This window comes from Pararge aegeria, chromosome 23, assembly GCF_905163445.1.
Source record: "Pararge aegeria chromosome 23, ilParAegt1.1, whole genome shotgun sequence".
Lineage (NCBI taxonomy): Eukaryota > Metazoa > Arthropoda > Insecta > Lepidoptera > Nymphalidae > Pararge > Pararge aegeria.
In genome coordinates, this window is record NC_053202.1 from 3,816,955 (window position 1) to 3,832,222 (window position 15,268).

At 37.7% G+C, this 15,268-nt stretch overlaps 1 protein-coding gene across 1 annotated transcript in view; it reads left to right on the forward strand.

Annotated features, from left to right (window-relative positions):
* LOC120634225 (ABC transporter G family member 20) overlaps window positions 1-15,268 on the forward strand; it is a 66,958-nt gene that overhangs the window by 34,845 nt on the left and 16,845 nt on the right. The window contains exons 5-10 of the mRNA XM_039904696.1: window positions 1,161-1,286; window positions 3,997-4,090; window positions 6,101-6,286; window positions 8,524-8,759; window positions 9,674-9,917; window positions 13,909-14,086. Of these exons, the coding sequence (XP_039760630.1) occupies window positions 1,161-1,286; window positions 3,997-4,090; window positions 6,101-6,286; window positions 8,524-8,759; window positions 9,674-9,917; window positions 13,909-14,086 (1,064 nt within the window). The remainder of the gene's footprint in view (window positions 1-1,160; window positions 1,287-3,996; window positions 4,091-6,100; window positions 6,287-8,523; window positions 8,760-9,673; window positions 9,918-13,908; window positions 14,087-15,268) is intronic.

The window sequence follows — 15,268 nt, forward strand, 5'->3', positions numbered from 1 at the left end:
ATTAATATAACTGCAATATCTCGCAAAAAATTCGATGAATTCATAATTCATTTATTTCGAGTCTGCTTAGTTTATAAGCACTTTTGATACGTCAAGTCAGTCTGTTTGAAGTGACTCTACCACCGGTGGATACTACCAAGAATAGGCGGCAAGAAACTCAGCAGATTGCTCTTTCTAACATCGTTTTACAGGGTACGATCTTTAGAACTTTCTGTCTTGTTAGAGATGGGAGCGTACCGGCCGGATTCCGAGCAGCCTTGTTGTTAGAATGATCATCAATTGTATAGTATCATCGACTTACTAAATGTGTTTTTTTAAGCTTATGCCCAAAGCATCAACCTGCTAGCATCTTAGACTACATACCTTACTACCAGGTGAGATTGCAGTCTCTTGCTAACCTGTAGTTGTATTAAAAAAAAAGGTAATTAGCGCACATTGTTTCCGCCAAGGCTTTTGAGTTGATATTTGTGCACAGACCAACCGTGCTTGTCATAAAAAGGTGACTGACGTATGCATGACATCCTAGGGATCTACGTATCTTAAGTGGAAACAACTAGTATTACTTATACTATTTGTTCCTACGTAAGATACTCTCCGTTTGCAGACAAACACATAAAGATATTGCGACTATAAACACATCGCCATCAAGCCCCAAAGTAAACGTAGCTTGTCTTATGTGTACTGCGACAAGTGATGAATATTTTTAAGATTAATAAAAATAAATGATAATAAAATAAAAAAAAGCCTTTTATTATTCCTTGATAGAGAATATAAACAAAAAAAAACTTAATAAATATAAAAATAGATAAGAAACTAATAAGCATTTGCAAATTTGTTACGTTAAATAAAAAAAAATTTTTTTCTTGACAAATTGAGTTATGAAACCAAGGACCCCTTGTGGGTAAAGGCCTCCTCTATTTTCTGCCACTCAGTTCTGTTTAGAGCTCTTTCAAGCCAGTTCTCGCCAGCCACACTCTCTAATTCATCTGCCCATCGTACCTTTGGTTGACCCCGTTTTCTAATGCCCTTTGGACCTTTGGAATTTTTAAGATTAATATACATAAATACTTATTTTATAGACTTTGACTTTAACAGAATGTCAAAAGGCAAGGCAGATCTATCCGAGGTATACATTAACTCATTAACCATTACTGTTGCAGACAAGTCAAAGTGCTTTCCGGAGGGCAGCAGCGTCGAGTGTCTCTGGCAGCAGCACTTCTTCATGACCCGGAACTGCTCATCCTGGATGAACCTACTGTGGGAGTAGACCCCGTTTTGAGGCAAAGGTGAGGTTCTTTTATTTAGGATTAATTTTTAATTTGTTACAGCCTGTTACCGAGAAAGACTTGACACCAAGCTATTTAGCTTACGGTACGATGTCATGTAGAAATCAATTAAGGGTTTTAATATAACTGCTGTACCCCTAAAAGGTTAGGCCTCTATGATTTACGTCCTCCCTGCTGCGACGGTTAGCGCTGTGAAATTAAGGAGGATTTGTTAAGTCGGTCCCGGGTTCGAATCCAAGCAGGGGCAATTAGAGAATTATATTTTCTGACTTTTGTCTGGTCTGGTCTGATGAGAGGCTTTGGCCGTAGATAACGACAAGCGCTAACGCTAAGCGATTTAGTGTTCCTGTGCGATGTCGCGTAGTAACCGATTAGGGGTATGACTGCGATACGCCTGGACTGTTTAGCCCGCTTCCATCTTAGACTGCATCATTACTAACCAACAGGTGAGTTTGCAGTCAAGGGCTACTTGTAGTGGAATAAAAAAATACACTTTTAATGTTGAAGACCCAGTTACCCAGTGTTTTGTGGCGCTCTTTTATTTGAGAGGTGATCTCAGCCGAAGTGTGACAAAACACTGCGTAAAAATGCCAATGGTACACCACGTTTATTAATAAGTTATTGAAAAATCCATATAGAAGTAGGAGAGCCGTAGTTTTGTGGTCAAAGCGCCCAGGCCGCGATAGCTAGAGAGTTGTAGATTCAAATCCTGTCGGCTCCGAGAATCGTCGGTGCCGTCTCTTTACGAAGGTCGGCAATCATTAGGGCTATCTCTATTTGGACACCGCTGCTGTAAATAAGGATTTGGTGCTCATTCCAAACCATTGTCGTAGGTTTTTGAGCCATGATATTCTTCTCCGGCCAGGCCTTCTTCTGCCTGCCTATTTACCTTGTATGATAAGTTGAAGAAGTTCATACTTTTTAGTGTTCCGTACATATAACCAAAATTTTCTAGTTTCCTTCTTTTAATTGTTATGAGTATCTCTGGAACCTTACCCATACTTACAACCTTACACATTGACGGCCGATTGGCGCAGTTTGCAGCGACCCTGCTTTCTGAGTCCAAGGCTGTGGGTTCGATTCCCACAACTGGATAATGTTTGTGTGATGAGCACAATTGTTTTTCAGTGTCTGGGTGTTTATATATATATTCTAAAGTATTTATGTATATTATTCATAAAAATATTCATCAGTCGTCTAACACAAACTACGCTTACTTTGGGGCTAGGTGGCGATATGTGTATTGTCGTAGTATATTTATTTATTTATTCATTTTAAATTTATAAAAATCCAATACCTTTCTTACATGTAGCCCGACCCGGAAATCGAACCTAATCCCTCTTGGTCTATTAATCCATCACGCTAACTACATAACCAGTTAGTTAAAAATTCAATTATAACTAACGCAACACAAAAACAAATTGTAAATAGCAGTTGATCTGTCAAATGATTTTAGCCAGGAAATGGAAGTCAGGTATTATTTTTATGTAACCATTACTTTTGACTTTTAACTACTTATTCATACAAAGAGGTCAAGGTGTTGAACCTAACACCTTTGCCATCTATTATTGTGCCTTTTTGCCGTGACTTCATCCGCCTTGGTGCTTAGTTTTTATACAGACTTTAAAAAAGGAAGTCTTTGACCTCCCTGGCTTTATTGCGAGTGCATATTTTTAGTGATGTTTGAATTGAAGTGTTTTTATTGCATTCACGAAATCTTCTATCTATATATATAAAAGAGCAAGTGTGTGGGTATGTTCGTATAGGCTCCGAAACGGCTGGACCGATTCCAATGAAACTTTCAGGGGATCTCCGGATTGACCTGACGAGTAATCCTGTAAAGTTTGGTGACGATCGGAGCACTCCTATTTTTGAACTGTCAAACTGTCAAATACAGCTTCTATTTACTATGATGATATCCTATTGTTGGGTGTACATGGGTGTAGATAGTGATCTTCACCCGCTCGAGAAGAGAATAGAAGAGAATGAATACGGAGAGAAATTAATGATTTAATATATTATGAGACTTAAATTAAAAATTCAATGAGGTAAGTTTATTGTTTAAATAAAATAAAGCGAAATCTAGCCCGGCGAAGCGGGCTGGGTACGCTAGTATAAGATAAATAGAAGAGATACTATAACAAATAAATAGAAAATTCTTCTTGAGGCCATCCTCAACTGGTGGAGTTTTAATAAGGTAACGTGCCGGGGCTCGAACTCGATCTCCAGGAAACCAAATCCGATGCCGTACCCACTTGGCTATCACCGCTTCATTCGGAAATACATGCCATATAAATAAATAACAAATAAATAAATATACCAAGACAATACACACATCGCCATCTAGCCCCAAAGTAAGCGAAGCTTGTGTTATAAGTACTAAGATAGCTGATAAATATTTATATGAATATAATACACATAAATACTTATAATATACAGATAAACATCCAGGCACTGAAAAACATCCATTTTCATCATACAACCACTTTCCAGTTGTGGGAATCGAACCCACGGCCTTGGACTCAGAAAGTAGGGTCGCTGCCCACGGCGCCAACCGGCTGTCTAAATAAAATTTGTATATAGTAGTATATATTAAAATTAGTATAATATTTTTAAGAGCTTTAAGTCTTTCTTATAAGTGTACTGTTTGATCTTTTGGAGAACAGGGTATTTAACCCTGCATGTAATCTATCTTTTTTATTTATTTCAGCATATGGGACCATTTAGTGGAAATCACCAAGGGTGGTAGAACGACTGTCATCATCACCACGCACTACATCGATGAAACTAAACAAGCCAATATTGTAAGTAATACGTGACTACCCCAAAAAAGGGGGTAATTCTTACAAGGTTTGTTAAATTTAACTTGGCGGCACGTCTTTGTCGGTAGCCTCCCACGAGCCCAAACCAGAGGAAGTTCGAGACCTCTAACTTAAAATTACAGCGCTCACCGCTGCGCCAAGGAGTTCGTCAAACAACGGAATATAACGGAGAACGGGCAAAAGCGTTCTCTATGATACTACTACCATATACTTGGTTGCATGGTACAGATTGTTTGCAGCGATAAGGCCACCTTTGCATGTTTATATTGTTTACTGCATACTCCTTACTATTTCTTTCCTGTATGTTTTACGTGCAACAAAGAGTTTCTTCTTCTCCTTCTACTGCCATCAACAACCTATCTGCCCAGCGTGCTGAATAAATGAATGACTGAAACACAAATACAATAGAGCATTAAGGTAGAAGGTCCAATTAGGCGGCCTTATCGCTATATGAATACAGAAAGAGGTTATTTAGCCTAGTGGGTAAGGCTTCGGTTTTCCATTCGTGGCGACCAAGTTCGAGCCCCGGTACGCTCCACTGACTTTTCGGATTTACGTGCTTTTTTAATTGAAACAATTTAAATATCATTTGTTTTAACGGTGAAGGAAAACATTGTGAGGAAACCTGTATGCCTGAGAGTTCTCCAGAATATATATTCTCATTTAGGAAGTCGTTTATTTTATAATAAGCTTTCTCCAGCAAATAATGTTTTAAGGATTTTGAAAAAGAAAGTATAAACTTATTTACAAAATCCTTAAAACATTACTTGCTGGAGAAAGCTTATTATAAAATAAACGACTTCCTAAATGAGAATATTTAATATTGACAATAATAAGTCCGCCTCTCAATCTGGTTACAGCGCCCACACAGGGTTCCATTTCAAATGTAAACATTAGAATGACATTCTTTTTGAAAAATATAATGATTATTTAATCTATATGACATTGTAATGGACTTGTAATTGAATAAATAAATAAATATTCTCAACGACGTGGGTAGTCCACTAATCCGCACTGGGCCAGCGTGGCCCAGCTACTGCCTAAGCTCTTCTCATTCTGAGACCCGGGCCCTGGAGCGGTGATCGCTATATAAATGCGATCATTTATTATGGCTTAACCCTTTTTTTTTTTAAACGATAGTCCAACGCTTGACGACAATCATTCCCGTTAGAAAGAAAAGATGAGGTCTAGGTAGGAGCACGCTTGCCTAGAAAAAGTCTATTCACTCTAGCCTTGAAGGTACTCAAATTAAAAGTGGCAGAAACACAGTTGTGGGCGTTCCACATCTTAGCGGTACGTATCAGAAACGCGGATAAGAAACGTTTCGTGCGTGTTGATGGAATATCAACCACATAAGGATGCCACCGCTCACGGTGTCTCGCTGTTCTGTGGTAGAACGAACCCTCCTATCAGAGGAGGCCTTCAGTTCATTCAATTCAGAAGTGGACCAAAGTCCTCTAATAGGCTTTTGATGATGTCTATTTATTTATTTATTTATTTAATGGACAATCAACAGGTTACAAAAACTCTTAAAACACTAAACAAAAAATGAAAAAAACATATAAATGTAATATCGTAGACTTACTGAGAGATTGCCACAACTTGCGAATAAAAATAAAAAATAAAAAACTAGATTGTCAGTTAGAAGGAGAAAAAACAATTAAGAGAGACATGAGAGTATAAGCTGTAAGATCCATCAGGCTGTAACATTAACTTGACGAATCTAGCGCCACGAAAAATATTCATTTTAGAATAAATAAAAAAAAAAACAAATACTTAAATTATATATAAAATAATAATAAAAATGTTGCCAATATATACTATTCCCACTTTTCCACTACACCATTACAACACACTACAACACTTTGTCTATTACCACTTTTCCTATACCTGTACATACATTTATCGTAAGGAAATCGGAGTGTTCATTATTTCTAGCTGAAAAGTCCTCGATGGGTTAATGTGTTCGTAATCCATTCATATCGTTTTCAGATCGGTCTTATGCGTGGAGGCAGATTCCTAGCTGAAGAGTCCCCGATGGAACTAATAAGGCGGTACAATGGGGAGAGCCTGGAAGACGTGTTCCTCAAGTTATCAGTTCTGCAGAACAGGGGCAAGAGACGACGTTCGAGCATTCTCGCAGATGTGGTAGAACGAGTTGAGATCCCAGCTATACCTGTAAGTGTAAATGCTTATTTCTGCCGCTAAGCAGCATAGCAAGGCTGTGTTACAGTCTGAAGGGCGTGGTTGCTAGTGTATATTTTTGACGTGACAACGTCTTATAATTCGATGGAGCCGGCTGCACGCACGAAAAAACGCCTCAGAGCGAGGTAACGGTATGCGGCGTTACCTCGCTCTGAGGCGTTCCATTCAAGGCTTGTAGTGCAAGCGAGAGCGCGGAACGAGCGACAAAGAGGCACAGTCGGACTCCGTGTTTGGCATCTGTCTCTCTCCTACTTGAGTGAGCGATGCGTCCGCGTGGACAGCTTCTATACAATAATACACCTTAACTTGACTTAATTGACCTTGAGAGAAAGGTGCTTGACATTGCGGAAGTATTGTAGGCAAATACTTTATGACGTTTTATTGTACGGAAGTAATGTAGCCCTCAAGGCGCGACGCTTTCTCCAAACTCCTCGATACTGTATCATCACTTTTCCGGTCTTTATGTCAGTAATTCTTAGTCATACCTAGTCTTTCTTTACCATAAAAATTATCTTAAAGACTCAATTTGTTATTCACTTTGATATTTATATTTATTATTAGATATAGTTCAATTAATTAAAATACAATAAATTTTAAACTTAAAGGTACTAAATTGCTTAAAACGCACATAACTTATTAAAGTTAGAGATACTGGGATTCGAACCCTGTCCCCCGAAAGTTAAGTCGAAGTCCTACCCACTGGTCTACTCGCTTAGGCAATATATAAACTAAAATTGGAACGATAGTGGTATATAGAAATTTAATTAATTTAATAGCCATTATTTCAATATAACGGTTAGCATTTCTTCTTACCTTAAATTTTACAAGTGTATTTAAACAAAGTTTACAACAGCAATAAATATTCAAATTCTACGATGGCAAGAGATTTACAATTAAAACAAGTCTTATAAGGATTATTCAAATTCTTAAGAGCATTGTTTCAGAAATATGATAATTCTATTTTAATTATGGATGCGTTCATTTTACTTAGAATTTCACGGATAGCTAGATTTACTTTGCAAATTCTGACCAGTGGTTTTTTATGCCACTATAAGGTAGCCCCTGATTGCAAATTGCAATCTTACACGGTAGCGGGCTTGTCCATTTAATAAGGAAGTTATACCATGAAAATCAAGCTTAATTTGCTATACTCCGCGTAAAGCAGGAGGATCTGTATGGTGGAATTTATAATTTCTTCAATCCTTATACAAAACAGATCTACGGCAATGTACCCTCTACGTTTCGCTCCGAAACCGGAGCATCCTCAGGATGATGACTTTACATTGAATAATTTTTAAGTCCAATATTTAAAAAGTATCATAATATGCCTATTTCCAAGATATACATCATAGATTTTTTCCAAAATTATTTTGTATTTAATTACCTTCATTCTAGTGTACAGTGGCTATTCTGGCTAAAACCTTGTACGGGCCTTTTACAAACGTCTCGCGCCCTTTTAATTCACACACTTTCATCCTAGTGTACTTTTTGAGTATAGAAAAACTGTAATCTGACATCTTTGTCGGTTGGATGGTATTTGTTATTTATCACAGTCATCATCATCATCATGTCAATCAATCGACGTCCACTGCTGGACATAGGTCTTTTGTAGGGAGTTCCACAATACACGGTCCTGGGCCGCTTGCCTCCAGCGGCTCCCAGCGACTCGCCTGATGTCATCTGTCCACCTCGTTGGGGGCGGACAGGGGGGGGGGTAAATTTTTCACACTATGAATCATTTAATGTCTTTATAAATTATTCTGAATTTGATCAGATCTGCATTCCAAACCAAAGGTACAATCAGACAAAATTGGTTTGACTTTTTGACTATGTTTTGGCGCAGCGATCAGCGTTATTGTTTTAACAAGGATGTCCTTGGTTCGATTACCGGTAGAGAAGATTTGTGTATTTATAATTTCTAATTTTTAGTTGTCTGCTCTGGTGTGAAATCCGGGCGTGGCTAGCTACTACCCTACCGACAAAGGCGTGCCGCGCCGAGACCGATTTGGGGTATTGGTTTAATATAGCTGACATACCCCTAACAGGTTATCCTGCTAACATCTTAGGCTGCATCATCACTTGTAGTGGAATAAAAAAAAAACGTTATAAGAGTGCTTTTATAAAGAAGGCCTTGATTTCGAATTCTTATCATTTTAAATTCAGTAAAATTTGCAATGACTAAAAATAATGTGCAATTTATTTCTCTACAGGACCCTACAGTCGATACCGAAGATCCTGAAGTGGGAGAGATCTCGGGAGAGTTTGGAGACAACGTCTCCATGTCCAGTAAAGGGAGGGGTGTAGTCGCTGAACCGACTGTGGTAGAAGCTCTACCCCCAGAAGAGAAACATCCGAGGGGTATACTTGAGAGGATACAGCCTATGAAGATGCATCACATGCAGGCGCTAGTTTGGAAGAACTTTTGGAGTCTGTTCAGGAATTTTGGGTAAATCTGGTTTAGAATCTGTAGTGCGGTTGAGATGATGATAAAGAAATAAAACTCCACCAAGCTCATCAGACACGAACTAAATATTACTAAAGTCACTAAAGTAATTTTTTTTATTTTTTTTCGACAATACACTCACCGCCATCTAGTCCCAAAGTAAGCGTTGCTTGTGTTATGGGTACTAAGATAACTGATGAATATTTTTACGAGTAATATACATAAATACTTATAATATACATATAAACACCCAGACACTGAAAAACATTAATGTGCATCACACAAACGTTTTCCAGTTGTGGGAATCGAACCCACGGCCTCGGACTCAGAAAGCGGGGTCGCTGCCCGCTGATCGGCCGTCAAGGATGATGACGATATGTTTTGTATATATATTTATAGAAGGTAGTAGTGGAGTTTTTTGTGACAGAGCTCGTCCGTGACGTGACAGGTCGGCTCGTTGCAGGACGTGTTCCTGGCATGCCGTGCGAAGTGTTTCTCTGTTTAAAGCCGAAGGTTTTCCACTATCCATCAGGGCCATCTTGTTTAGCCTCTCTACGGTCCGAGGGGGGGGTTTCAAGAGCTGTCCTGGTCCCCTCATCGTTAGCGTGGGGGCTCCAGCAATCGGTTGGTAGAAGTCCGGGTGTCTAAAAATGCCAACAAGAGGGACATTGTTCAATTTGGGTAGACCCACATAACCTTCGTCCTGCTCAAGAGTCGGAGGTAGCAAAAAAGCTTTTGCATAACCCTATAAAAAAGGGCCATCTTGTTTGTTTTTTTAGGTATTAATTTATGGCCTAAGCAGATAGCACACGTGGTAAGTGGAAACCATCGCCTACAAATACTTCGCAGGATATCTGCTTCAATTATTAGGTAGGCTTTATTTAAATAAATAAACTCAAACGCTCTTTCTTTCATAGTTTACTGGCGTTCATCATTGGCCTGCCGATATCACAAATGTTCCTGTTCTGCCTTGCCATTGGCCACTACCCGGTTGGCCTGCCAATAGCAGTGGTCAACTACGAAGCTGGTGCCAACAACACAGACGTGCTATGCCAGTACAACAAAAACGAATGCCCTCAAGACCCGGACACGTGGGAGTGGAATTTGACAAGATTCAGCTGTCGATATTTGGACTTTTTGTCGCAAAGACAGAATAATTTGGTAAGGGTTTTTTATATTATTTATTACTTTATTTTATTACTTTTTTCAGGTTCTTGGCTTTTATAAATCTGTTTCACCCATTATCTCAGCATACTGTGTAGCAAGCGAGGCATTTTTTACATGTTTCTTTTGATTTTTACCAGAAGCAACAATATTTGAATGTTGTACATGTTTCATGCAACCATATCCGACACATCTTACATTAAATCCAATCTGATTTTGATTTAGTTAAATTTTATCAATTAAAACTTTGTTAGTTGTATTTACTATTTAATTAGCATATTATACTTTTAATATCATCTTTCGAGTGTCTCTTATAGATTACTCGTCTTTTGAATTAAAAAATTTTCTTCATTTCCACTACTGTTAGAACTGTCAGAACTGTAAATTTATAATATCCACTATCTAAGTTAGCCCTTGACTGCTATTTCACCTGCTGATTAGTGATGATGCACTCTCAGACATTAGCGGGCTAACCTGTTAGGGGTAATGTAGTTTATGTTGAATCCTTAACCCTAATCGGTTTCTACGTGACATCGTACAAGAACGCTAAATAACTTGGCGAAAAGTGATCGTCGGTAGGGTTTCAAATAGCCATTGCCAAAACTCCCACCGGAGCACACCGGGAAGTAAATTCAGAATAAATAAAATCAGGATTTCCCTCTGCCGGGAATCGAACCCAGTACCTACAGCTTAAATCGCTCACCACTGCGCCAGGGAGTTCGTCAAAAATGATTTTGAACACAAGTAATACGGTAGAATTGATCGAGGTATTCGCCAGATTCAATACTAAATTAGTTTCGCAGAAATTACTGAATTTACGTTAAGTTCAGTACAAACAGATGGCTTCCACTAATAAAATTCGCCATAACATTCAGTCTTATGCTGCCGAAATGCTTTTCTTACAGACAAATAAAAATAACATTTAGAATAGCGAGCTGTATATTAAATGGGAATGCCCGACCAACATATCTATAACTAAAATGTTTACCAGTATCTAAATACTAGTTGTGATAGCATAGTTGATGGCCTAGTGGCGCAGTGGGCAGCGACCCTGCCTTACGAGTCCAAGGCCGTGGGTTTGATTCCCACCAGTGGAAAATGTTTGTGTGGTGAACATGAATGTTTTTAAGTGTCTAGGTGTGGGTATCTGTATATTATAAGTATTTATGTATATTATTCATTAAAATATTCAACAATCTTAGAACCCATAACACGCTGCGCTTACTTTGGGGCTAGATGGCGATGTGTGCTTTGTCGCAGTATAATTATTTATTTATTTTATTTATCGTGTGCGGCCGAGTTTAAAACCCGGCACGCACTTCTAACTTTTCTTAGTAATGTGCGTTTTAAGAATTGCTTGCTTTAACGGTGATACAGAACATCGTAAGGAAACCTGCGTGACTGAGAGTTGTCCATAACTTTCAGAGACATGCGAAGTCCACCGATCCGCACTTAAACTGCGTGGCTACTACGGCCTAAACTCTTGTCATTTTAAGAGAAGACCCCTAACCTGTAGTGGGACAGTAACGGGTTAATGATGCCGATGATACCAGTATTTCATAACAACAACGTTAAAACAGGTCGCTGGCATTTTAATTGAAGGGCCACGGTTCTCAGCGAATGATACAAGAGGGAAATATGAATAGGGGTACAAAATTAAATTAAGTTTAACCTCCTATAACTGTCGCTATTTATTACTCGAAATGAATTCGTATCTTAATTTACGACGCGGCAGTGAATTAAATTATGGAATAAACGTTGTTGTTTACTTATAAGGATGTAACAACTGATCGGTATAATTTATAAACCACCATTTTTTATTTCAAACTTCTCGTAACCTATTTATTATGTTTTCATATCAGTTACTACAAAGCCTTTTTTCTGACTGACCGACAGACAACCAACATCGCAAACGGCTGATTTTAAATTTTTGGAGAGTTTTCTTTGAGCACACAAAGGAATAGTTTATAGATTTAGTAAAAAAAAATTTATATTATATAAATATTTATTATATTATTTTTATGTATTTTGTATGTATAGTATATTCAACTTTTAATGTATTAGTACGTAGAATTTTGTTATTATTTAGATATATAAAATATACTTAGTAGTTATGAAGTATATTGTACCTTTATTTGACTTATACCACAATTAAATCTTCTTACTCACATCCTGGGGTAGCTGGAAGAGATCTCTTATAGAGATAAGCTTTCCTTTGTACACTTCATGTATCTTATGTTCACAATCACAATTTATGGTACATAAATAATAAATAAATAAATAAATAAATAAAAATGTCTTACAATTTTTGCTAGGTATGTTCAGCGGATTTGTTATTGTAACTTTATCTGGCATCTCTTTCTTTTTTATCTGTGCATAAAATTTACAAAGGCATCAGCTAGTATACTTTCAGAAATGAATTTTAAATATCCAATAAACAGGAAACGTCGGTTCTGTAAAGTTCAGTTAAAAATGGAGCACGTTATTTATTACTTTATTTTTGACAAGTTTCTTAACAAGATTGCTTGCAAGCAGCCGGCTCCGCTCTCGTCTCTCACAGGAAAGTATAATGAATTTTGAGCTGCATATATATATATATTTATATAAATGACGAACATCGCCATCTAGGCTCAATGTTTTTATGGATAATATAAATAGATAAATACTCATAATATACAGATAAACACCCAGACACTGAAAACCATACATCACAAAATATTTTCCAATTGTGGGAAACGAACCAACGGCCTTGGACTCGGAAAGCAGGGTCGCTGGCCACTGCAACTATAGGCCGTTTACAATAATTCAAGTTCGAGTAGCGTGACGAAGATAAAGAAGCATCTGACTACCAAAGCCAGTGGTAGAGTCAACTGTTATAAAATCTATATACGTTTATATATACATTATGGTTTGGACGCCGATTGGCGCAGTGGACAGCTACCTTGCTTTCTGAGTCCAAGGCGGTGTGCTCGATTCCTACAACTGGAAAATGTTTGTGCGTCGAACATGAATGTCTTTCAGTGTCTGGGTGTTTACCTGTATATTATAAGTATTTATGAATTTTATTCATATAAAAATAAAATATTCATCGGTTAAGATAACCGATGAATATTTTATTTGGGTACTAACCCATAACACAAGCTACGCTTACTTTAGGGCTAGATGTGTGTATTGTCGTAGTATAATTATTTCTCACCTATTTATGTACTAGTTTCAGCGCTCAGGTCGCGATTGGCTGAAAGTCGCAGATTGAAATCCTGTTGTTTTCGAAATTTGAATTGATAAAAATCATAATTGTCTTTGTAAGAATGATTTTAGAGTTAGCCTATTTGGAATATATGAATTTTTATAGAAAGAAAGAAAGGAAAAAAATACTTTTATTATGATATACACACACTAGAATTAAAATAAAACTTATAGTCTACACCAATATAGGAACGGTGAGATCCCAAAATGGTCTTCACTCAGCATGTTTGCAGTGGCTGTTAAGGACACAGCGCTGATCTTCCGTGAAGCCAGACGTGATGTTTGGACGGTAGGCACTGACAAATCGACGCTTGAAAACTATGGATATGCTATAAAATACTATAATTTAAAAGTATTATATAATTAAAAAAAAGAAAGAAATGTGCAATAATAAATAAAAATAATATAAAAGATTTGCATACATATATAATAAGTTGTTACAGCGACCAAACCGATAAAATAAAATAACAAAAAAATAAAGAAAAATTTGAATGTTGGATACCTTAACTGTTACTTGACTGTTATAAGTATATTTTATTTTGGATATGTTAGTTAAATCCATATCCAAAATAAAATATATTTGTCGTAGTCTTATGAGCACTTATATCTATAGTACGAGTTTTTACTCAGTTTAGGTATCAGTGATTCAACAAAACATGGTACTAAGCTGTGATTTCTGTCACTATTTAATAATCGTGTGAATAAATGATTTTTATTGTTGTTGTTGTTGTTATTGTCACAGATCGCTTATCCATCTGAAAGCATTGCGATGGCAGAAGCAGAAAGAGGGAGAGCGCGAGTGGTGCTGGTGTTTCCTTCGAACTTCTCAGCGAGTCTGCAGGACAGGCTCCGGGATCCAAGACACGCTGATGTTTACACCATAATGAGCTCGGATATACAAGCACATATGGATGATACTGGTAGGTTATATTGGATAGAAGCAGGTGTTACTTTGCGGAAATCAATGATATGTTATGAAAATTAACCTTAATTTGCTATACTCCGCGAAAAGCAGGAGAATCTACCAAGTTGGTGTCCACCACGCTGGCCCAGTGCGGATTTATGGACTCCACACACCTTTGTGAACATTACAGAGAACTCAGGCATGCAGGTTTCCTCAAAATGTTTTCATAATTTAGAAAAGTTAGAGGTGCACTCGGATTGGAAATCGGACCCCGAAAGTAAAGTCAAAGTCCTAACCACTGGGCTATCAGCGCTTCTCGTATTAAAATAAACTAAACATTATACTAAGAAAGTATTTATGCACAAATACGGTACCTTAATCTAAACTCAGTCAAGTCAGGATGTTGCTAATCGAATATCCGTCAGTTCATCCGTTAATTTAAACTTCGCGATATAGATTTTGCTATGTCTAGGTTAGTTTAGCCTAGATTATAACTGTAGGTACTACATAATAAGTGGCGATATCCTAGTGGTTAAAACCTCGGTTTCCCTTACGGGGAAACCAAATTCAATCCAGCATGTTCTTTAACAACGTAATGTGGTTTTTCAACAGTTGAATATTTGACGGCCGACTGGCGCAGTGGGCAGCGCCCATTATTACCCATTATTAATATTCATCAGTCATCTTAGTACCCATAACACAAGCTACGCTTACTTTGGGGCTAGATGGCGATGTGTGTATTGTCGTAGTATAATTATTTATTTATTTATGTGACTTATTCTAACGGCGAAGGAAAACATCGTTACGAAACCTTTTTATATTAATTATTGACGGACCATGCGTATGCCCACACGTGGGCCCACAATCTGACGCCTGCATACAGAGCCCGGCAGTGGCGTGCACAAAGTTCTAGACCCTGGTCTAGGCATAATTCAGAAACTTACTAAAATGCATGAACGTATATCACCGTCATCAATAGCCTATAATCCACTGGCCACTGCTGGACTAAAGGCAACCCTACGGGAGAGTTTATCCAGAATCACCACGCTGAGAAGACGGGATGGTGATCGCAGAAGCTCGTAAAATTAGCACATAGGAAGTTTTTTCTTCTTTTATTCCTCTACGATGCACGAAAAAAATTCACTATCCCGTTTCCATCATTTTCTTCTTTCATTAAGGGTTGTCTGGAGATCGCTTA